This window comes from Mauremys reevesii, linkage group 5, assembly GCF_016161935.1.
Source record: "Mauremys reevesii isolate NIE-2019 linkage group 5, ASM1616193v1, whole genome shotgun sequence".
Classification (NCBI taxonomy): Eukaryota; Metazoa; Chordata; order Testudines; family Geoemydidae; genus Mauremys; species Mauremys reevesii.
Genome location: NC_052627.1, coordinates 64952561 through 64978153, shown reverse-complemented (window position 1 = coordinate 64978153; position 25593 = coordinate 64952561). Strand labels below are relative to the sequence as shown.

The window sequence follows — 25593 nt, the reverse complement described above, 5'->3', positions numbered from 1 at the left end:
TTGCAGCTCCACTTGGAGAAATTAAGGTGGGGCAGAGCTGCAATGCCACATCGGGCTGCGAGGGAGCTTGGGGGGCACTGCCGTCATCTTTGCAGGGACTGATCCTATAAGGAAAGATAAATCCAAAATTCATATTGCAATCCACCTAAGTATGGGAAGGAGAAATATTACATGGCAGATTCAGGCCTTACAGTCAGCTTGATGATTTTAGCCTGCTGAATATCATATTATCATTTGGTAAAACTTTAAATGAAGGAGTCAATAGTATTATCTGAGGTTCTGAAAAATAAATGTATTCATTTGGTTGGTTTGTAAATTGTGATAAATACAAAGGTTGCAGAAACAGCCAGAGTAATAGAGTTTTGTTTTCTATGAGCATCTCTGCATCCAGTTTTCGAATAGTGCAAAATAGCCTCAGCATGCCTTTTTCTATACCAGTAATTTGGGGTGTGGGGAAAAGCAGTGACAAAGGTCAAGTAGAGTGATCAGGACAGTAGCCATCTTAGAGCAGTACTCTTGAGTTAGTAGCTCTAGATTTAAAATGAATAAACAGCGGGAGAGTGCTTTACAATCTGACTAGAAAGTGATGATTTAGTGAAATGAGGTTCCTGGAATTTAAAGGTAAGGTAAAAATAGAAACTGCTTGTCAGCTCCTTTCACCCACAGGTGCTAATCAGGGCAGATGGACCTAACACTAGCTGGGGGTGCTTAAATCCTTTAGGATCTATTTGCAACCTGCTGCACATAGGTCTTTTTACATTAAGCAGCAGTTTTAAGCAAACATTTCTCACATGTCATCAATGATTTTGCAGGTGTAAGCTTACCAGATGAGTGTAAGCTTACCAGATGAGAGATTTCTCTTTCTCTCTCACTGCCTCTTTCTTTATTAGTCAGAATAAGGTAAATAAGTTTGCAGAAATCTACATGATTTATACAATACTACTGTGATATTAATACTCATTTTTGCAGTGAGCTGAATGTAACTGATGACAGAAAAGCTGTAACAGAAAAAAAAGTCGTGCTACATTGTGCCTTTAGGCACAGTCTCAATAAAGGGTTGGTGCACTACCCCTGAAGGCATTATAACTCAGAAACACACCTCCATGTCACAATTCCTCCTTGCTTCGATGCAGTAGGAATTCACTGTGGCCTATAACAGCAGTGCAGGAGGGTTACCATCTCTGTGTACCACCATGTCTGAGTTTTCCATTCTTCAATGGCTCAGCTCAATCAAGTCTCAAACACAATGTTATGTTTCACACCAGTCTTCCCTGCTGGAGTTTCATCTATTATTAGTATTAAACAAAGTCTTCACTCTGGACTTCCCCAATCATTTCTAGGGTTTCACGGAGCCTGCTATCAAGGCTTCACCGTGTTTTCACCCAGGAAGGCCTCCCATTAGTTTTGCTATTAAGTTTGTGCCCCAGCTCCCTCTATGCAGGTAACTACTCTGGACCCTTGGCACTGCTCTTTCCTAAGCAAATGTCATCCTTCCATTCTCTATGATGAGGCCAACAGCATCTCTTTTTTTCCAATCCATGGTCTAGATGTGTTTGAGCAGCAGGCTCAGACTTTTATCTCATGCCTTCTTCACATTATCAGTAATATGACCCCAACCCTGCATTCCCCATCAGTTGCTCTGGGCTACATCCCCAGAAGTCCTGGTTTTAAAGGGTAGAAGCCTTATCACAGCAGTGCTGGGCCATGCCTTCACTTTCAGGACCACCACCCCGTACACACAGCCAATTACAATACTCTCTCTGATGGCACAGCTGCCCTGCCCAGTGAGTAGAGCCCTGCCCATTCTGTACCTGCCTACCTGTCTGTTTGGGCTGCTTTAGAGAGTTAGTGGGTGTGTAGCCTTGCTTATACTGTTTGCCAGAATAGCTGTGCAGGAGTGGAGGGCTCTTGCTCCTTTCCATGGGTGCTTAGTGTATGTCACAATCTAGTCCTATGTGTATAATCTATACAAAGCCAGGTTACCTTGCTTTTGTATGGCTGTCATTGAGAGCTTCTGCTGAAAAAATGATCCATGAATTCTTTTTGTAAGAATATGTGTCTGCTCATGATATTTGTGACCAAATTTTATTCTCCACCAAGCCCTTGTCACTGTGTTTTAGTTGTCTACCTGGTTGTGACTGTCCTACTGCACAGTTAGCTACCCATCCAGGAGAGAAGAAGTTTCTGTTGGTGTATAGACCATAAAAATACTAGGGATCAATTGGTATTAAAACTGCTATATAAATGTAAGTTATAAATATATTGTTGTTCAAATACTTAAACATGTGTGGGCTTTTGTAAAATCATGGAAAATTTGATTTTTTTATTTCAAATGTTCTCATATCAACATATTATTTTTATAGCAATTATTACTTATGGTTCATTACAAAAAGTTGTTAGTAATGAAATACTATCACAGAAGGAACATATTTAATGAGCACCAGAGTCACATTCTGCATCATAATTACATCATATGATAACTGATGATGAATTTTCATTATAAAAATATGTTAATCAAGGAAATAGGTTTGTATTCCCTATTCCTTCCCATTTTCATTAATTAGTAATTTATGTTTGCAAAATTATAATAATTCATTCACATGCCAAAGACAGCCTACAGTATGTTAGACTAATTAACACTTGTGTTTATTTTAAGAGTTTTATTGATTCAACCTTTCCACTTTTAATACAACAAATATTCAAAAAGATCTGTTTACCCTGGGTAGAATTTGTGGGAGGCTTTGAGGATGAAGACATGTTGCTTCTCTCCTTCATCCCTGACCCAAAGAGACATATGTGTAATACAGTGCTTATCTCTGAAGATGGGTGTAGTAAGAATGCATATTTATCTAGGAAGAGATTTTCAAATGTGCCTAAAGATTTTAGGAGCACAAGACCCATTGAAACTCAGTGGAACTTGTGCTCTGAAATCCCAAATGCCCTTTTGAAAATCTCTCCACTCTTGATACATAAATAAATATCAACTTCTCTTTTTCAGCCAGCTAGGCATGAATAACAAACAAAACAAAACAGAAGTCACAAAGTATAGATTTAAAAAGGCTCTGAAAAAGGAACTACAGTCCTTCTTCATATAATGGTCTGAAGGTTTTAGTTTACATATATTATCTACCAAATCTGTCACTCTGCATATCTTTATGACTACCGGCCTATCTCTTTCGCTAGTCCTCTTCACCTCCCAGCTCTGCTATTCTATTTCTTTACCGTCATTGAGAAGTTAGTGATAAAGTTTTCTTGACAAATAAAAATTTTAAACTACACCCATGCTGTTTACTCAGTCATAACTGAGCAATAACAATGTCAGAATCCTTTAAGAAAGATTGAGTGTATTTGTGTATTATGACTAAGATATTATAGCAGTTACTATAAAGGAAGATTTTACCCCTGCAAAAGCATTTCAGTGTATTTAAATCAGTTCCTTTCCAGCCCCTGGTTTAAGATATATTGCAAATAGCTTATAACTCATGATGTGCCAGAGTAGCAATTTGTGTGGTCAGCCATCCGTGATCTTTTCTAGTTCACAAACAAAGTGGAAAATTTGACATTTTCTCCACTTTCATCTACTGTGCTTTGAAAAGTTAGGATTGAATAGAGCCTGTCTGACACAAAAGACTGGCTTCTTTCCAGTTCTGATGTATTCTATATTGCTACATTTCACTGGACTAGGCTGACACAACATGATGCAACGTAATATGATGCAATGCCATGCAACTCATCAGATTAAGTTGGCTGAAGCATATTGGATTCAAAACTATTTTGGTACATTGTGGCAGATGGGAAACCCTTGGGAAGCAAGATAATTTGTGCTGGTTGCAAATGACTTGCAGCAGTGGATACCGTTGTATGTTTTAAGTCACATAATCATTTCTGTTTTTATTTAAATAGGTCTCATTTCTGTGAATGTTAAACCATCAGTTGAAAATGCTTTGCTTACATGTTACAGTGCAGTAGCAGAGATTTATGTTATAATACATGTAGCAGTATGTCCTTATATAGAGAGACGCTCTTATTTTTTGTATACACGACTGTCTGTTTTAATTACAACACAACAGCAGTTGAATATTTGCATGTAATAACTGTTAAAATATGAATTATTTTGATATATTATTTTGTTAAAGTGGCACTCAAAGAGCCCATTTAGGATCAGAAACCCATTGTGCTGTACAAACATAGGGAAAAAAATAGAAAAAATCTTCCCAAGTTCAAATAAAAAAGAACAGCTTGCTGACCTCATTGGTGTGTACGGTTTGTGACAGTTGTGGCTGCCGATGACTCCTGCCAAGTGAGGAGGAAAGGGAATTCTCTCTGTCCCTGAAGGTTGGCTTCTCCCCTCAACAGGGCCGTTCTTTGTCCCCTAAGGATGCAAACTTTATATTGTTGAAATATAGATTTTTAAGACATACTGCTTACTTATTTCCATCTTATACCAAATTCCTCACTAACCTGTGCTGTTTTTGTTTGGGTACACTTCATAGTTTAATCCAGGTAGTGGTAGTACCCTGATTGTACCCAGGATTTAGTTAGGGAGGAATCTGAATGTATGCACTTTCATTGAAAGCTGGCTTTCTCTACATTTTAACTCTCCCTTGTCCGGTCAAAGGCATCATTTTGCAGCAAATTCCCTCCAGCAAGAAGGGATAGATAAGATTTCTTTCATAACTCATTAGTGTTGCTTCTAGCTTGATAACATTCAACTATTTCTGGGTCAGCATCACTTCTACGAGTTCTGGTCTGGCAACTCAAATAGCACTGAGGCTAGGAAGCTAGGTGGTATAAAGCCAGAGTTCACAAGGCTGCAGTCTCTTGTCAGGGAACTGAAACTGAGACTCAGGTTCTTGCCTAGAGCTGGTTGAAAATTTTCAGACTGAACTTTTTTTCCCAATTGAAAATTGGATTTTCAACAAAATGAAAAAATTTACAGATAGCATCTGCTTTTCTGGAAAGTTTACTTCTTTTTTTTTTATCAGAACCTTGAAAAACAAAAACTCTTCAGTTTTTGCTGAAAACTTTAAGGAAAACAATTTTCTTCATCAACATCTTTCTCCATTTTCTAAACAGTTCTGTTCCTGCCCTTTCTGCCAGAGACAGGCTGAGAGCACCACATGTAGAGTCTCTCTCTCTTCATGCTCCTGTCTAGTGTTCTCCTTCCCTTCTCTTTCAAAATGTTTTTTGATATGCACAAAATTCATTTCTAGTAGATTGATCACCTCCTCCTTTGCTTTCCTACAAGGCCCCTCTGATTTTACAGTCAGTGCTGACATTTGGTCTTCATAATCTATTTATTGTAGTCTCAAATTTCCATTCTTTCAGATTAAGGCCTGTGGAGTAAAGTACTGTTATCTCTATGTTGACACAACTCTAACACTTTTCAGCTCTGAACCTTTCTGTTATAAACAGGGCCTGCTTAAAAGAGAGATTCTGCTCTTGGAATTTGATGTAAATGTGTAGAAGTTTGAGTTACAACACTTCTTAACCCCCTCTGAAGTTGTTCTAAATTTACACCATGGGAATGAGAGCAGATTGTGTCCTTCATAGGGTTGGAAGAAAATGTAATTTACACCAATTTAGACTCCCTTAAGGGAAATTATGACTTAATTTACACTGATGTCAAATGAGTTCACCACAGTAAAACTAGTATGCAATCAGAATCAGATCCTAAGATTTACTTTGGAATTTAATTTATGTGGGCTGTTGAAAATGTCAGGAAATACCATCCCATTGTATAAGGAATCATTTAGCCATGTAATCTGAAACAGTTTAAAGTCCATTATATCCTCTATTATGTTGCAATTAAGACTGAAGTACATCTTCTAATTAGTTTTTAGTGGGGCTTTTATGCCACACTGGAGAGCAAGGTGTTAAGGAGCAGCTCTGAGCTCAGGCAGCCCCACCCAGCCACACATGCAAAGTCTGCACAAGCTAGAGGCAGGGCTTTAAAAGGGGGAGCAAAGCAAGTCAGAGGCAAGCAGTGGAAGGGAGAAAATGGCTGCTCTGAGGGACAAATGCTGGCCAGGGGCTCATTGCCTGAAGCCTGACACCACAGACCTGTGCAAGCCCATGAAAAACAGGCAGGTGACTGAGTGTGCAGGTTAGAGACTTGATTGGATTGATTTACTCTGGGTAGCTAAAGGAGACTGGGGTAGAAAGTGGTCCAGGGGTGCAGCGGCTTAGCACCTCAAGATGTTGTGTAGCTGCCTACCACTGGGCCCTGGCCTGGAGGACATTACAACTACTAGAGCCTTCACCTAGGGTGAGAGACCAGCTGAAAAGACCTTGACTATTCAAGGGCCCAGTCCCCAAATTCCCTGTGCTTAAACCCTTGGGGCAGGAGCAGAGAAGGACAGGATTGTGTTTTAACAGGGAATTGATCTGCCAATCCCCATCTGACCATAGGGAGCACTGCTGGTGATTGTTCACTTTATACACACCCATATGCAGCATGTTCAAAATGCGCCACAGTCTAGATCACTGGTCCCCAAACTGTGGGGTGCGCCCATCTAGTGGGGCACAGAGGAATGTGGGGGGGGGGGCAGGGACAGGCCGGGCTAGCCCACAGGGGGCAAGGCAGGCGCATCACCCAGTCTCACTTTGCCCCCAGCTCTGCTCAGTCGTTGACTCCAGCCGTGGCCCCTGTTTCCAGCCACTGCTCTGCCCCCCAGCTGCATCCTCGGCCTCTGGCTCCTGGCCTGGTCATGGCTTTGCACCTGGCCACAGCCCTGGCTCTGACCATGGCTCTGCCACTGGCTCTGCTCCCAGCTCTGCTCCCACCCCCAAACCTGCCCCCAGCCACAGCTCTGGCCCTACTCCTCACTGTGGCCCTGCTCCCGGCTCCAAACCATGGCTCAGGGGTGGATGCGTGGACAGAAGTAAGAGGTGATGTGATGTAAAACATAAGAACATAAGAAAGGCCGTACTGGGTCAGACCAAAGGTCCATCTAGCCCAGTATCTGTCTACCGACAGTGGCCAATGCCAGGTGCCCCTGAGGGAGTGAACCTAACAGGCAATGATCAAGTGATCTCTCTCCTGCCATCCATCTCCATCCTCTGATGAACAGAGGCTAGGGACACCATTCTTACCCATCCTGGCTAATAGCCATTTATGGACTTAACCACCATGAATTTATCCAGTCCCCTTTTAAACATTGTTATAGTCCTAGCCTTCACAACCTCCTCAGGTAAGGAGTTCCACAAGTTGACTGTGCGCTGCGTGAAGAAGAACTTCCTTTTATTTGTTTTAAACCTGCTGCCTATTAATTTCATTTGGTGACCCCTAGTTCTTGTATTATGGGAATAAGTAAATAACTTTTCCTTATCCACTTACTCAACATCACTCATGATTTTATATACCTCTATCATGTCCCCCCGTAGTCTTCTCTTTTCCAAACTGAAGAGTCCTAGCCTCTTTAATCTTTCCTCATATGGGACCCTCTCTAAACCCCTAATCATTTTAGTTGCCCTTTTCTGAACCTTTTCTAGTGCTAGAATATCTTTTTTGAGGTGAGGACACCACATCTGTACACAGTATTCGAGATGTGGGCGTGCCATGGATTTATATAAGGGCAATAATATATTCTCAGTCTTATTCTCTATCCCCTTTTTAATGATTCCTAACATCCTGTTTGCTTTTTTGACCGCCTCTGCACACTGCGTGGACATCTTCAGAGAACTATCCACGATAACTCCAAGATCTTTTTCCTGACTCATTGTAGCTAAATTAGCCCCCATCATGTTGTATGTATAGTTGGGGTTATTTTTTCCAATGTGCATTACCACTGTTCTAGATATATACAGCATGGACACAGTCCTTGTTACCATTAAAGTCATTAGCAAAACTTTCACTGGAGCAGTATCAGCCCCACATGGCATGATTACTACCCTGTGGCCAGTAGGAGACTATCCTATATAAAGAGAGTGTTTTTAAAGTAAAAATAATACATATGTTTGGCATCACACAGGTGAGAAAGTCTCGCAGTGGAGTTAACAGTGGGTAGAAGCTTCTGTCTATATTAAAATAATCAAATACTCTCTCAGTGCTGTGACAATTTTGTTCCCTACAGTTGTGAGATACCCAGTAGCTTTTTAAATAAGTATGTAGGAACATAAAAGTATCTTCAGGCGGTGAAATTTTGTCATTGCCAATAGGCAAAGGCTGGTGTTAAGTCACAGCATACAATCACTTGTTGGCTTCTGGGAAAAAGGAATGTTAGAAGGGTACTCTGGAATCTAGACACAAAGATATAGCACAAGTAGAATCTGCTTCTAATTCCCGTTCCTCCGCCTATGACATGTACATTGTGTGTAATGTTTAGCTTGTTCATGACTGATACAAATGAATTTTATATGGGTACCACAATGATAGGAACCTTAGAAATACTTTAGGTGGATGTTTGGTAAATGTTATAGATAATTTAGATAGAATAATGCAATTTGACATTAAGTGTAATCAGCCTGATTTATTTTTTGTAGGGAAACACACACACAAAATGCCCAGTATAGTGGTTAAATTTAAGATTATTCTCTCATTACTAGTTGTATATAAATTTGCCACAAAACCAAAACCCGAAGTATCATAGCTGTTTTTCAAGTATTGTAAATACTCATGCGTTCCAATAAAAATAGATTATTTTTGAGGTATTTTGTGTTAACTTATTTTCAACACACATTGCTGGTATAATAACGGTTGATAGAGAACAAAAGATTTGAAAAGGTGCCCCAAAGTAAAGAAATCAGAGACTGACTGTTGTGGCAGCCATTGTGTATAATAAGAATGTTTGAAGGTTTGGGGACAGATCTTTATCAGGTCATAGCTCCACTGAAGACGGTTTACACTTGAGGATATACCTCTCTTTTAAACTCTGAATATTTCACTAAGCAGTAAGTTTTCTTTATTGTGCTCCTACTTTAGAGAAACTTATTAGGGTGTTTAGTGACTATGTGCAATTGTATGTTTGGACTTGTCAGGCAACCACTTTGAGTTAGGTACATCCAAATTCTTATGTTACATGGACTTCAACACTACTAGAGAAGTAACTTGTCAATCAGAAAGTAAAAAATGCTTAAAGATTAAATTAGAAGAATATGGTATGATGGCAGTTAATGCTTGAATGAGAAATAATACTTCCTGGGTTGCCAGGCAACCAGCAAGATGTGTGTTAGACAGACAGTCAGATCTAAACGAATAAACAGAAGAGTTGTCTACTTGAGCTTTTGTTTCAGATGAGTGAGAGGAGGGCCCTTTGGTAAGTTAACTGGCAGGATTTCCAAGAGGTCTTTGTATCCTTCTGGGGAATTCCACAGCTTGCTTAACCTTTTTCTTTGTTCCTTATCAATAATTTATTATTAATACTAGGTACAGCTGCAAGGTATTGCTAATACAGAGAAGGACAGGATATCATACAGGAAGATCTGGATGGCCTTGTAAACTGGAGTAATAGCAATAGGATGAAATTTGATAGTGAAAAGTGCAAGTGCAACGCTTATTTAGGGATTAATAACAAGAATTTTGGTTATAAATTGGGGACACATCAGCTGGAAGTAACAGAGGAGGAGAAGGATCTTGGAGTATTGGTTGATTACAGGATGACTATGAGCTGCCGATGTGATATGGCTGTTAAAAAAGCTAATGCAGTCTTGGGAAGCATGCATCAGGCAAGATATTTCCAGTAAAGATAAGGAGGTATTAATACCGTTATACAAGGCACCGATAAGACCTCATCTGGAATACTGTGTGCAGTTCTGGTCTCCCATGTTTAAGAAGGATGAATACAAACTGGAACAGGTACAGAGAAGGGCTACTAGGATGAACTGAGGAATGGAAAACTTGTCTTATGAAAGGAGACTCAAAGAGCTTGGCTTGTTTAGCCTAACCAAAAGAAGGTTGAGGGGGAATATGATTGCTCTTTATAAATATATCAGAGGGATAAATATCAGGGAGGGAGAGGAATTATTTAAGCTCAGTACCAATGTGGACACAAGAACAAATGGATATAAGCTGGACATTAGGAAGTTTAGACTTTAAATTAGACGAAGGTTTCTAACCATTAGAGGAGTGAAGTTCTGGAATAGCCTTCCAACGGGAATAGTGGGGGCAAAAGACATATCTGGCTTCAAGACTAAGCTTGATAAGTGTATGGAGGGGATGGGATAGCCTAATTTTGGCAATTAACTGATCTTTGATTATTAGCAGTAAATATGCCCAATGGCCTGTGATGGGACGTTAGATGGGGTGGGATCTGAGTTACTACAGAGAATTCTTTCCTGGGTGCTGGCTGGTGAGTTTTGTCCACATGCTCAGGGTTTAGCTGATCACCATTTTTGGAGTCGGGAAGGAATTTTCCTCCAGGGCAGATTGGCAGAGGCCCTGGAGGTTTTTTGCCTTCCTCTACAGTGTGGGGCATGGGTCACTTGCTGGAGGATTCTGTGTACCTTGAGGTCTTTAAACAACAATTTGAGGATTTCAATAACTCAGACATAGGTTAGGGGTTTATTACAGGAGTGGGTGAGTGAGATTCTGTGAGGAGGTCAGATTAGATTATCATAATGGTCCCTTCTGACCTTAAAGTCTATGAGTCTACAGAGTTCAAACTATTTAGTAAGTTAATGTTAAATTGCTATCCTATTCCTAATGGGGAAAAAAATAAGACTTTTAAGATGGATGCCACCTAACAGTGTGTTTCTGTATTAATATGCCACCCTTAACTCTCAAATTGATTTTTTTTCCACTGAAGATATTGCTTTATTATTTGAGAACATATAGCATAAATGGGAAAATACTGCAGAAAAAAATCAGAAATCTCTGTTCAAATGAAGAAAACAAACAAACCATGAATTCACTTCAACTATATTCACAGTCCTCTCTGTTCATTCTCCACAAATATTTGTAGGAGAAGTTTGTAATTGTTTGCAGGAATGTTTGTGGCAAGTGAATGTCTTGTGAACGCTCATTTAGATACATGTTTCCTAAAGCCTGGAAGTACTTATGAAGACATCTTTAAATCTCTTTGATCGCCTTCCTTTTTGTTATAGATGTTTCTCTAATGAAATTGCCAGGCAAAAAATTTAAAACCTGATTAAAGGAAATAGCTTTTTATGTTATAAAATAATTAATGGTACAACCCACTGTCATACAATATGAGGATAAGAACTTTTCAGGATTAAAAACAATTTGTCCATATAAATATCTACAATGTGAGAAGATAGTGTAAATGTTGTCCTGAGCCTTGAAATGGCGATTACTGTCTCCCCAGCAGAAGACTGAGCTGCTGCTGTTTTTGGCTGATCAGAGACTGATACTTTGATAGATAAATGAATCCCTCCACCTCAGCCAGAAAAATGACTTTGGGGCTGCAATCCATGTCAGGAGACACTTTGGAAGGCAGGAGGATAAAGTACTGTGCGTCTGGTGCCCAGGGGAACAGGGCATGCATCTGCAACTCTCTGAATCTGAGGAGAGGAAAGGAGACTCCACTTTCCTCAGGCTGCATCCCTGAAGTGTCACTTCTGATGGAGCATACCATTCTTGGATGAACCCACCATGTGTTAGATGCCTATATTGCTCTGAGAGTTTGCCTCCAGGGTTGTGGTGTGGTCATCACAGCTACCAACACTAACCAATTATTGTTCATGAGTGGGCACACAAGCTCAGGCCTGTCTCGGGGATGAGGAGGAAGCAGTTATAAAATCTATCAGGGCTATAAATCAACCACTAATTAGTTGGAATGAGGACAAAACATTCCTTGAGGGCAAGTTATTGTACAATTGCCCATCATGGGTTGTTTTGCACCTTTCTAAGGTACCTCAGGTGTTGGCTACTGTCAGAAACATGACACTGCACTAGTCTGATCCCTACATTTCTATTCATTCTATCAGGGAGTAGAAACAATATTATGTGGCTTAGGTGACCAGCTCCATACCACACAGAATGACTAGTAACATTTCAAGATATAGTGGAAGTATATAGGTGGAGAACAATTCATAGGCTAAATATGTATAAAGTGTCAGGCAATTGCCGCTAATAATAATAATAAGAAGAATTAATAAAATCAGAATATATTCCCCTACAGTTCACCCAGATTTAGTCTTCTGAGTGTCTACTTTAACTCACTTAATTTGCTTATTTTAAAAAAAAGGGATTCAGATCTGCTACGTATTTTCTTTAGGTGATTAAGTTTTACAAACACGCTAACAACCGTTATTACTTATATGGTGCTGTTCTCAGTGGAATAAACCTTTTTCTTGTTAATTTGCTAATACAACTAATACAGTTAATGATACATTTTTCTTTCTATTTTTTTTTATTCCAGCAAGAAAAGAGTCAAGAAAGTTCAAGAAATAAAGGTAAGTACTAGCTAATTCTTTAATGCCATTATCAGGAGCCTAATCTTCATACGTGTTTAAAATAATCTTCACATTATTTACTGAGTGTTTCATTGTGATATAGAACCAAAGCCAATGAACTTATGACAAACCTATATAGAAAAATGATATGTACAAAAATTACTACATTTCCAGCCCTCGCATAGAGTGGATCCCAATTTTATTTACAAATTAATCAGCGCCTCAATAGACCCCCTTAGGAAACAATAATATTCTGTGTTTTAGGCAAGCAAGCACTTCTTTATATTTATTTGCAATAGCAGTTTTGCTACATTATATGCTAGATTAAAATATTATATCAGTGTAAAACAGCATAAGGCATGAAAATTGAAGGGTCTGGACCATAGGTGCTGAGTTTTTCTTTTCCCCAGGAATGCTCCAGCCCCCGCTCTGCACTGAGACCCCACCCCTAACCCTACTCCACTCCTCCTCTAAGGCCCCTCCCTCACTCTGACTCCCCCCCACAAGGCCCTGCCCTCGCCATGTCTCCTCCTGCCCCTGCTCCTTCCCGTCCCCGAGGCCCCTGCTACTTGCAGCTCTCCACCCTCACCCCTTCCCCAGCCACCAATCAGCTGTTTGGCGGCACCTACAATCAGCTAATCGGGGGTGCTATCAAACAGCTGATTGGGGATGCTGCCAAACAACTGTGGCTGATGTGTGCTGAGCACCACTATTTTTTTAACCTGGTGTGGCTGATGTGTGCTGAGCACCACTATTTTTTTAACCTGGATGTTCCAGCCCTGGAGCATCCACGGAGTCAGAGCCTATGGCCTGGACCAAAAACTGGTCAGTCTGCCTGAGGGAGGTGCATAACATAATTTCCCTTTCCCATCAACTCCATGGGAGCTTGGTGAAGAACCAGATCTGTTGTGAAAGGGCAGGGAATTCATGCTCCACCGGATTCTCCTGCTACTCAAATTCAGGGGACAAACTCAAGAGTTACTTCAGCTAGTGTTTAGCTTTTGCACCGATTACTCTTTTATACTATTCTAAGCAGGCTCTGGAAGCAGTGGCAGTCCGGGAGCCCCTTCTCAGTCTAGTTCTTGCAGGAACTGTGCTGTGCAGATACAGAATTGAGGGAGAGGAATGGAGGGAGGAACAGGTGCCATTGCAGAATCAAGGGCCCTCCATGTGGATTCATCTTGCTTTTTAGAGATCTCAGGAGATCCATGCACTTCGGGATTTGAACCCTTTCCATTTCCACATGAGGAAGCAGACCCTATTCCCCTAGCACAAGAAGTGTAAAGTAATTCTGTGCATGAAAAACTGGTTGAGTTGCCAATATAGGTTTAATTTATTTCCACATATTTTTTATACTGTAGTAGTGCCTACAAGGCCCATCCCCATTGAGCTAGGCACTGAATAAGTATATAACAATAAGAAAGTTCCTGCTCTGAACAGTTTACAGTGCAAATATAAGACAAAAGACAAATGGTGAATACAATGCAGGCAGGATGGGTGCAAGTAACAGTGAGATAAGTCAAATTAGAGTGATATGCAGCAGTGACAGCATACCAGCTGACTAATCATTAAGTTTTTTGAAGCCATTATAGCAGAGTTGATTTTTAAGAACATATTTGAAGGAAGACAGATTTTTGCAGGGAACTATTTCCAGGCAAACTGTTTCCACCCAAAGTTGCTTGTTGGAAAGCTTTCTAAATGGTTAATGCAGGCTGGTATCACTCAGAGGTCAGACTAGAGGCAGGGATCAGTGTCTTAGTATCACATAACAGGTGAGAGGTAGTGCAAGATAAGCCATGATGAGCTTTAAAAATGAAGACAAGGAGTTTGTGTTTGATGCAGTGAAGGGGGAACCAGTTGAAGGATACAAAAAAAAAGGGTGACTTAGTTGAAGAGACATACCAGGAAAATGCTCTTTGCAACAGTGCTTTGAGTGGACACAAGTGTGCGAGATAACATTTGTCAAGCCAGAGAAGAGGAGGCAGTGGCAACGTGTACAGGAACAGAGAGGTCTAGCAATAGAATTCTATTTGATAAGATTTATTGGCTTTTCTTATAGTCGTAATCATAATTTTGATGCTGTATCTGTATTGCACAAAGCACTATTAGTAGAAATTGCATATGTATATACACTCACACAGTAGTCATCTGCTGTTCTTGTGTTCAGTTGTTCTCTGAAGCTTCCTTGGCACAGCAAAGCCTGATCTTTCATCTGAACAACAGGTAGATAGATATATTACAGTTTGTTTCTTGAATTAGTCTGAAATTGTATTTCTATTTTTTAACTGCACAACTAACACTGGTGCTGCTTACTTGTTCATTAATGTCCTGGTGAAGTGCTTAATTGTATTTTCTGAACTAGGTGTTACAATTTACAATAAATAAAACAATAATTAGTGTGTGTGTGTGTGTGTATGTGTGTGTGTGTGTATATAAACTGCTCACATTAGTCACGATTTGGGCCCCATTACACTAGAGCGGTCTAAAGATGTGGGCAAGATCTTTAGCTGGTGTAAATTGTCATAGCTCTGTTGACAGCAATGGATCTATGACATTTTACACCAGCTAAGTATCTGCCCCATAGTCCTTAGCCTAAAGAGTTTACAATCTAAGGCATTTCACTATTGCCTACGTGAGTGTGTGTTTTCTCAGACAGTATAATCCACAGCTGAACCCTTCAGAACTCCCATTGATATGCCATGATACATTGTTGAAAACATTCACTTACTTTATGGCTTCCAGAACATTTAGGTATAAATAAATTATAAATTTGTGGATACAGTACTTGCAACTTGTATCTGTCCATGAGAGAGCTCTCAGCCCACTCATCCAATTCTTACAGCATTAAAACATCTAGAAGGTATGTCACAGGACATGCTGATTGGTAAGTTTATATTTATTGTTTCTGGGTGTGTTACCTCCATGCAGTGAGGAATATATTAAAGTAGGGAACCAATTACCTGCCAATTGGCAGGGCTCACATGTTCAGAGGTGCATTGGGCCATCAGTTTAGCAGACTAAATAAGTAAATAATTGTCAGGGGCTTACAAAAACTATGCCAAGCACTAGTTTCAGGGATAAATCCATGACCTCCAAGCAGTCAGTTACATTGGTGTTCAGCTGCACCAGAATCTTCATGGTTATGACTTTGACATCTCTAAAGGAATTTTTTAATCTACTGTTTTTCCTGCATGCTGTGCATGTCTCTGTTTACACTGACAATCCAACTTTGAAGATTCCAATGATTTGAAAGAACACTGAGGCACAAGGCACTCTCTGGAAAATTGATTCCACTTTTCTACTAAATAGACACACTGATTGGATTTTACAGTAATGCTCACATATTCTTTTGTGCTTTTGTTCATATAGTACTGTGTGCTTTTCTCATTTTTCACTGTCACATTTTTTACTCTCTTTGCCATTGTGAAGTTTCAGAAAATTATCCTTATTTTAAATGGAGAGGAAGATATGTTACAGTAGCCGTGGAGTTTTACTGGTTGGATCAACACTGTAAATAATGTAAGCCTACATTCAAATTTTAGTTTATAGAAACTCCTTTACTGGCAACAGGGAATCTCATTTCACCTGTCATTCACTTCCTAAAACTACTGTACTGTACCTATTCTTATGGTAAACTTAAAGTAGTTTTAAGTTTCCAAGACAGAATTTAATTATGTTTTCCATATCCTATGCACAGGATAACTACTGTATGTTGTTCTGAGATAATGCCCTTCTAATTGCCTGATTCTAACAAGAAGTAATAGACTCCATTAATAATAGTTTTTAATCAGGGATAGATAAAACTAATAAACATCTGAGGTTCCTGAAATGTTCTGAACCTTTCAGGACCTCTGTCTTGTTTTAATTTGGAGAGTAAGTGAAGATCATGTACAACAGCTTTCTGAAAATGTAAATCAAGAGCTTTTTTCCCTCCAATTTTAATGATTTGCAGTACCTCATAACTCTTGGCTGCCAGTTATACTCAGATACCTTCTCCTTACCCTGGCATTCCCTTTAGTTTTTATCTTATAAAATACCTATCCAGTTAAGGCTTGATTCAGCATCATTGAAGTCAATAGGACTTCTTCTGTTGATTTGATTGGAGTAGGATCAAGCCTTTAGTATCTAAATATGATTCTATAATTTTCAGTCCTATGATAAATTCTAAGTGATTCTTTGTGTTGCAGCATTTCTGATGCCAGAGTTTATATTTATATTTTGGCATTTTTTTCCTTTGCTCTTCTGTTCAAGCTGTTACTTCTGCTATCATCCTCAAGTCACTCACACCAAAACAGAAACAAATAAACTAACGACTTTCTGTCTGCAATATTGTCTTCTTTGTTCCAAATATCTCTGAACTTTTACCATACATAGCTAAATTCAGAATATTTGCTTCTGTTCACAAAGTTACATAATTTTAAAATGTCCCAATCACAGCTTTAGAATGTGCTGTCACCCTTCCTTATGTTACTAGAATATTTTTGAGATGATTGTGATTTTGTCAACATCAGAAAGAATATAAATTGTGCATAAAGTAAGTGAGGGAGTATCCTAACACAAGTCTCTTGTTTAATTATGCGTAAATTTAAACATAGCTTGTGAGTGGTGATAGAATAGCACCTTAAAGAGTAAAAGCGGCAAAGAGTAGACATACATGCATCTGACGAAGTGGGTATTCACCCACGAAAGCTCATGGCCTACGAAACATTTGTTAGTCTATAAGGTGCCACAGAACTCTTTGCCACTTTTACAGATCCAGACTAACACAGCTACCCCTCTGATATTTAAAGAGTAAAGTAATGCATACAAGCTTGGATAAGGGTCTTCTGTCTAATTTTAGATATCTTAACATATATGAAATGTAACGTGCCATAAACTGTTAGAAACTAAAATTAGAGTACTTATGCAAAATAGGTGTACGTTGTTTTAATAGAATTCTTCTAAATAAAAACCATAACTGTTACCCAGGGTTCTTGCAACCCAAAGCTCTTGGTAAGTTTTACTCTGTGCGAGGTGGCATCAGGAAATAGATCAGGGGAGACACGGCTGTTTGACCGATAGATGGCTGGCACAAACAGGACAACGCAAGCGTGCTTTCACTTAAAGCTAAACTTAGTCTCAAGCACTTACACATGTCCGCAACAGGTTAGTAATACACCCCCAACCCTCGATAATTACCGAAGCTGAGTGTGGCTCTCGAGTGGCACAGTGGCAGCCCGTCTGCCGGTGGGGAACACAAGATGCATCCAGAGGGAGAGACCATTCCTGAAGAGTCCCCCCTATCTCAAGCTTTTCCCCCTTAGTTATAATTAGTAATAGAATGACATGTCCCTTAAGTAAACCTTGTTAAGTAAGCAGTTTCAATGACCAAGCAAGAGGATCCTTCTGATTATTGATTAACCAGGTGTGGGTTTTTCCAGAGTTTTCAGCCTTGAGACCCCAATAGACATTCCTGGGCCATATCCTCTTTTAAAATGCATGTATCAGCAATTTCAACACAATTCTTATCAGGAAGGATGTGACGTCAAGCTGCCCTTTCTTTGGCACCCCAAACCCCCTCCAGGGCCACCCAGAGAATTCAGGGGGCCTGGGGCAAAGCAATTTTGGGGGCCCCTTCCATAAAAAAAAGTTGCAATACTATATTCTCGTGGGGGCCCCTGTGTGGCACAGGGCCTGGGGCAAATGTCCCCACTTGCCTCCCCAGGCAGCCCTGACCCCCTTCCCTCCTGCCTTGGTCAAGCTGAGATTGTTGAATGGCCAATTTTCAGCTTGCTGACTAGGCCACCTTTAACAATAAGCCATAGTGGTTTCAAGCACTTTACTGGTTTGCCAAAGTCTCCCTATACATAACTAAATTGCAACTAGGATTGCTCAAATGCATATGCCAACAACAATGATAATAAGGCAAAAAATGACGAGCTAAGACCTTGTCCAACCTTTGCAACCAATAACTACAATTTAATGTTCTCCAATATTCACTACCTCCAGATAAAATGAGCAGTCTTTTAACTCCAACAATGTGAGGTGCTGAGAAATAGTTTATGGAGAGTCAGCTAGAATAACAGTTTGCAAAAAAAAAAAAAAAAGCTGTACAGTTTGTGGAGGCAAATAGTCTAATAAACTACTGTGGTTCATGATCAAAAGTTGAACTCACACCAAAGCTGTTTTGAAATGCTCCCACAGTTGAAGTAGAAAAATAATTATAGCTCTATTTCTATTTCCTTTTTATGATAATGACTGGACCGCACCGCACCTTTAAGCAGGGGCAGCAGGCAGCGTGGAATTTGGCTGGCTAGCCAAATGAAGGGAACAGTGCTTTATGGCTGCAGGGTTGCGGGGGGTGGGGGGGATGAGAGGAAAAACTGCTGCGAAAGGGGACAAGGCACCAACTGGCTCCTCCACTGGGAACTAGATGGGTGGAAGGATTTAAAAGGGGCTAGCCCTGTGCATGAAACCCCCTATTATATGGATCAGGCTGAGGCAACATCTACGCTTCCTCCCCCTTAGATGGTGAAATACCAGGTTTGTTCAAGACTTGCTGTGGGCATTGCACTAGCTACCCCTCATTTAGCGGGGTTGGGAAGGAATTTTTTCCTTATCACCAAATTGGCCTAGCTGAAGTTGGGTATTTTTTTTTTGGCCTTCCCACAGTGGGTTCAGCAAGAGCTCTGTTCATGCATGACATGAAGGGTGATGAGTTGTGATCTACACCCTATTATTTAAGTGTAGGGCAGATGTAAGGTATATGGAGACCAGATAAATGGCTTGGAAAAGGACTTAAAAAGGAGGGGCTTTCTAAAGGAATGGAATGGGGGGAGGTTTGGGGCGCCTATGGTTGGTACCACAGGCAGCCAATCCCTTTCTTATGTTAGGGCCCTACCAAACTCAGTCCATTTTGGTCAATTTCACAATCATGGTATATTAAAAATTGTAAATTTCATGATTTCAGCTATTTATATCTGAAATTTCATGGTGTTGTAATGTAGGGGTCCTGACTCAAAAAGGAGTTGTGGAGGGGTTGCAAGGTTATTTGTAGGGGGAGGTTACAGTACTGCTACCCTTACTTTAGTGCTGCTGCTGGCAGCAGCGCTGCCTTCAGATCTGGGCAGCTGGAGAGTGGCAGCTGTTGGCCGGGAGCCCAGCTCTGAAGGCAGAGCCACTGTCAGCAGCAGCACAAAAGTAAGGTATGGTATGGTATGGTATGGTATTGGCACCCTTACTTTTGTGCTGCTGCCTGCAGAGCTGGGCCCTCAGTCACCAGCTGCCATTGTCTGGCCACCCAGTTCTGAAGGTAGCATTGCAGAAGTAATGGTGGCATGGTATAGTATTGCCACCCATACTTCTGCACTGCTGCTGGTGGGGCTCTGCCTTCAGAGCTGGGTGCCCGGCTAACAGCCGCCACTCTCTGGCCACCCAGTTCTGAAGGTAGCATTGCAGAAGTAATGGTGGCACGGTATAGTATTGCCACCCATACTTCTGCACTGCTGCTGGTGGGGCTCTGCCTTCAGAGCTGGGTGCCCGGCTAACAGCCGCCACTCTCTGGCCACCCAGCTCTGAAGTCAGCACAGAAGTAAGTGTAGTAATACTGCTACCCCCTTAAAATAACCTTGTGACACCCCCCCCCTCCCGGAACTCCCTTTTGGGTGAGGACCCCAATTTGAGGAACACTGGTCTCCTCCATGAAATCTGTATAGTATAGGGTAAAAGCACACAAAAGACCAGATTTCATGGTCTGTGATGCATTTTTTATGGTCATGAATTTGATAGGGCCCTACTTATGGCCCATCTTAACCCCCCTCTAAGGGAGGTGGTAAAGTCCCAGCAATGGATTGGCTGGGGGACCTGGATGGAAAGAGAGGAGGAGCTGATGGAATAAACATGGGGTTACCTGCACTGTACACTTTTATCTGCCAAGTAGTCACAGACATTAAAACTATAGCAAATGTCTCTCATGTCCTTTCAGTGTAGCAATAGAAACTAATTTACAATCAATGCCCAAGAACCCCTTTTACCAAATATCAACAGAACTGAAGAGGAAAAACAAAACAAAATCTAAAGGACTAGCATCCTGCAGTCAGTGACTCAGTTGAAATCATACTGGGCAGAGACCAATGTTAGTTTGCATCTTTCTCATAATAACTTGTAAGAGAGAATAAAAAAATGTAAAAAGGGACCAAATGGATACTGGCAAAAGACAAAATGTTTCACAGTTTGTAAGCAATGGCATATGTGCTTGGTTGATTTGAATGGTGTTAACATTTACAGTATAACTGGTTTTTTTATTATTTAAACTGCATTTTAGAAACTGACTAAAATTTTTCAGGTTTTTATGAACTGCTATTGATCAGCTGAGCTTAGTTTCACCAACACACACAACTAAATAGAAGAATATTGATTGACAGCTCTTTAATTACAGTATTAGTTTCTCAAAATGTTCGATCCTTTTCATTTTACGCTTACCTTAACAATATGAATACAAAATGACTGTTGACTTACAGATCAATTTCAAAAATGTAATTCTCTATTATGATGAACATATTGCCAGCCTTTTCTGATTTCATTAACAAACATCTGTCCTTTTTCTAATCTTTAGCTATCAGGAATAAAAAGTATACCATATGAGAGCCACTTGGATATCTTACTTGCATTTAGCACTTGGAAAAAGACAACAAATGTGCACAATACCGGTACTCAGTACCAATCCTGTTTGGAATGCTAGACTGATAATGTAGCTGGTTTCATAGAATTGTAAATGCATACACTTTTCTGTGCATAAACAAAAGTAAGAGGAGAAGGAGAAGGGAGAAACAGCTGAACACTGTTCAACATTAAAATATATTTCAGAAGGAGTCTAAAAGGGACCTTTGTCAAATAATTGCCTCTGCTAGAAAATGGCCAGACTATCCTCAGTTACTGTCAGATGCTAGAGAGTGAGAAGTACTTAACAGAAAATATTTTAAATATCTTATAGTATGGCAATCTTTGATGTGTCTTAATTTGGAACAAAGCAAACTACATTAAAATGTACAATATACTGTATCTGCTCCTGATATTACATAATATTCACACACTTAATTATATCACTGTATAAACATAATCTTTTGTTCCTGTTTGTCATGGGTCATTTGATACATGGCTGCAATTCTGCTCTCTTACACTGTTCTAAATTCCAATAACTCCACTGTCTTCAATTAAGTGATATTGGTGTAAGTGTGATCAGAATCAGGATATATCTGGATACATTCTGATATAGACTGAAGTGATTTGTGTTTGAAGTGATTGAAAAAAATCAGTTAAGCTTGTGACTTTAATCCAAAATGTCCTTCATGCTAGAATAGAATCACGAACAGATTTGGTCTATTACATTCATCCTACATTTAAATGGACAATTTAACCATTCCCTTGAAAAGAAAGTTAAACATCTTTTGTGTGTGTGCGTGTGTGTTTGTGTGTCCTTTTGTTAGTAATACTCTAACTTGTCCCAACTAACAAGATCCTAAAGACTGATCTGCAGATATACAATTCCCATTGTACGAGACACTGCACCACATCCTCTCCAAACCTTGTCAGACCCCTTCAGAGTGCCCTTTGTGTAGAGCTAGCTTTAGGTCACTTGAAAATTCCCTGGTGCAAGGGCACTGAATAACCCATCTATCCTTGTAGGGCAATTCTCCACAAAAGCAGTACAAAAGGTGTAGAGTTGGGTCAAGGATCTGACCCATGAGGTCAATGTAAGAGCAGTTACTGCTCACCTGACTCCAGGGCTGGCTCCAGACCGGGAGTGCCTGCAGGAGGTCCACTGGAGCCGCGGGACCAGTGGACCCTCCGCAGGCACGTCTGCAGGAGGTTCACTGGAGCCACGGGACTGCCAGAGCGCCCCCCGCGGCATGCCGCCCTGCTTGGGGCGGCGCAATTCCTAGAGCCACTCCTGCCTGACTCTCACAATCAGTCCCACTGATGCAGATTTGGATCGATAAAACATTTTCGTTTTATAGTTTGGAATGGCTTGAATGTGTTACATGTGTGTGATTTTCTTCAGTTTATGAATCATGATTATAACATGAAACTCTGAAACAAATTGTGAAGGGTCACTGTTGTTTTTCCCACCAACACTCTTCATTTAACATAATTCTGTTTGTGGAGATAACTGACATTTGTTGTGAAATGAGCTTTAGTGGAAAAAATAAAATACATGGATCTGATTCACCAAGGTGTCATTCCAGTTTTGTGCCAGTATAATTCTTTTGGCTTCATTAAAGCTACATGAGCATAAACTGGCATGAAGTAGTGAATTAACTTGTATCTTAAACGTCAGTTTTCAAACTCTTAGGGCCTGATTCTTTTCTCATCTAACTCAGAGTACATCCACGGTAACTCCATTGATGTTAATGTTAAAGTTACACAGGTATAAAACCAATGTCAGATAAGAATACAGCCTATATTGTATAACAGGTGAGAATCTATTTCAATTCACTAATTAAAGAGAATCTTGATTCTAGTTAAAACGAAGTCAGCTCTTTCTTCAGTGTATTTGTGATTCAGTGACATTGGGCCAAATTTATTATTGGTATAAGCCTAAAGAAGTCTTTGGAGTTGCACCAAGGATGAGTTTGGCCCACTGTCTTTTACCTTGGAGGTTGTGAGGCTGGTTCTACTGAATTACAGGTAAATGAAGAAAATCAAAATTATTCAAGTGGTAACAGATGATTCAGATATTGCATGCATATTATATCATTGCTGTACTATTTAACATTTCTTAAATGCAGGGATGATTAATTCTGACCTATTGAAGGTGAGAATATTGGCCAGAGTGTCAAGCTGGAGGTCTGTAAGGATTATCCGACTTCTCATAGAATTTCATAACATTGGTTTGTGCATAACTTCAATATTGCAATTTAGGATTTATTTTTAATTTCCTTTTGATGAGAGACTCGACTCTGATGTTTGTATGTTAGAAAACCTTCTGCTTTTATTTTTTTTACCAAAAAAAGTGCAAATAGCTGTAACATAATAGCCAGAAAACATAATACTTTTCTATTTTTGATGTTGATCTTCAAAGCATTGTAATAAATCTGTGACCACCTAGGGGCTTTACAGTTGACCTTGTTTCCATACTCAGAATTTTATCATGGCAGGGGGGGATAAGGCCTCAATTTGTTTTATCAAAATGAATGGGCCTGGCTCATACTATTTGAGGCAAAATATAATTTGTTTGTTGTAAGCAATGTATGGCCTGTGATTTGCATTTTAGCAGTTCTTATACCATCCAGCAGAGGGTAGTAGTACACATATACAACACTAGCCAGCTTGGGACATACACCTATACTGAGAAAAAGCTCATCCTTAAGCATCTGTGGTCAAAATCTCACTGCTCAAACTGATCTAAGACCTGCTAATACTTTACAGTTGTCACAGTGCTGCATACCATACTTACAACATATCAACAACAGCAGGAACCTGAGCAGACCTGAGACCCTTTCGATCAAAAAAAAAAAAAAAAAAAAAAAAAAAAAAGCCCTGAGCATTTGAGCTAAGGGAGAATTTCTTTTAGCTATTAATAGTATAGAGCCTCACACAGGGTGTGTGTAGCAGTTGAATAGTTCCAATTGTCTCAAGTAGATAGCAGTGACACATGAATACACTAGCCAGTAGTCCATTTCATTATCAAAGGGTCTTAGAAAAATAGGAAAAAGCCATTTTGCCATTTTTTTTAACTGAAGAATTTTAGTGCAAATGAAATTAAGAGATCAGTAGCACTTATTTCTAACCTGGGTAAGCATGTAATCTGCAAGCCATTGCAAAAGCCTTCCTGTCATACATATACTGAAGAGGAAAGCTGAAAAAACTGAAATGTATTACTAGATAATGGGTATGTTTAATTTGTTGAATTGGGCAGTGTGAAGGGTTAACTATCTCTGTAGATAGGCACAGGGGGTTAAATTGTAGCTTTGTCACAAATCCCATGTATGAATTCAAAAAAACTCAGAATCTATTGATCAGTTTCTCCCTGCTCAGGGGGGAGCATTGTATCCTGTATCATCTCTATACATGATGTGGCATATGTCGTTCAGTGTGCTGGGCCAGCTATGTTGCCTTGGCTCCTCTCACTCTTTACATCCAAACAATCTCTGCCTGCCCACTTGTGTGAAGGCAGAGAGTAGGCTGTTTTCCTGCCACTTCCTTCTGCAGGAGTGTCAAACAGGCCAGAATGAGTAAATGAGATTATGTATGTTCAAGATCATAGTAAAGGGCAGGATGGAATAAATCAGTCTGTGGCATGGAAGTGTGACTGCCAAAAAGCTTCTGGGAGATGTGTAGTGTCTCTCTCCATGCCCTTTGAGGGATCTTGGCATCTAGGGGTTGCTAGGAACAAGCAATCCCTACACCTCCCAGGTAGTCTGGCTGGACCTGGCTGATACACAAGGCAGCAAAGACAATGTTTCTTGTATCATCCCTTCACCCTCCAGGAACGGACATGCATATTCTGTCCTTATGTTATTTTGGGGCCTGATTTTCTACACATTGAAGCCAAATAGGAAATATACCAATTGGTTTGAGGGGATTAGGATCAGACACTTTGAATACCTTTTCCCTTTGTGGTTTATAGGTACACCCTCCTGAAAGATGGTTTTGTCTGTGGGTAGTACTGCATGATTAAAAATCCCTACCCACAAATAGTGACTGGTAGTGGATATTCTAGGCCAAATTGAAATCTCATTTGCAGTGATGTTAATCTGGGATAATTCCATCGATTTCTGTCTATGACTTTACTCTAGATTTACACCCAGGTAACAGGTCAGAATCTGCACCTCCCCATCCCTTCTCTTAAAATCTAAACACTCTTGTTTCTCTGAGATCAAAGATAGTTAAGTAAATTCTGTATCAGTTTGGTTTGCCTAGTTTAACTGATTTGTTATTATGAAAAGTAAAACTAAAGATGTACTGGTCATTTATCTTTCTTTGAAAACATATTTTGCTTACATACTTTAGTTAAAATATTACTGCTTGTTCCACTTCAAAGTGTCTTTGAAGGCAAAAATAACTACTAATAAGAATTTCTGTATATAATAGTAATTAGTTTCCTCTCATGGGCAATGTGGCTTTTTTATGCTATTTAATTTGTTGATTAGAGCCATTTCAGCAACCCTGTCTCATCCTGAGTAACCCAGGTGACTGATGCCACTGATGTAGACATCATGGTGTATTTCCAGGGTTAAGTGCTATTCAGTATCAGTAAGG

The 25593-nt window shown here is 40.0% G+C and overlaps 1 protein-coding gene across 6 annotated transcripts in view; it reads left to right on the top strand.

Annotated features, from left to right (window-relative positions):
* The window catches only part of FSTL5 (follistatin like 5), an 879952-nt gene that overhangs the window by 421673 nt on the left and 432686 nt on the right, over nt 1–25593 (top strand). For 5 of the 6 annotated variants that reach the window (XM_039541912.1, XM_039541914.1, XM_039541911.1 and 2 more), the window contains one exon: nt 12321–12354. In XM_039541912.1, the coding sequence (XP_039397846.1) occupies nt 12321–12354 (34 nt within the window). Of the gene's footprint in view, nt 1–5996; nt 6107–12320; nt 12355–25593 lie in introns of those variants that run through there. The other variant, XM_039541915.1, reaches the window with a different exon arrangement.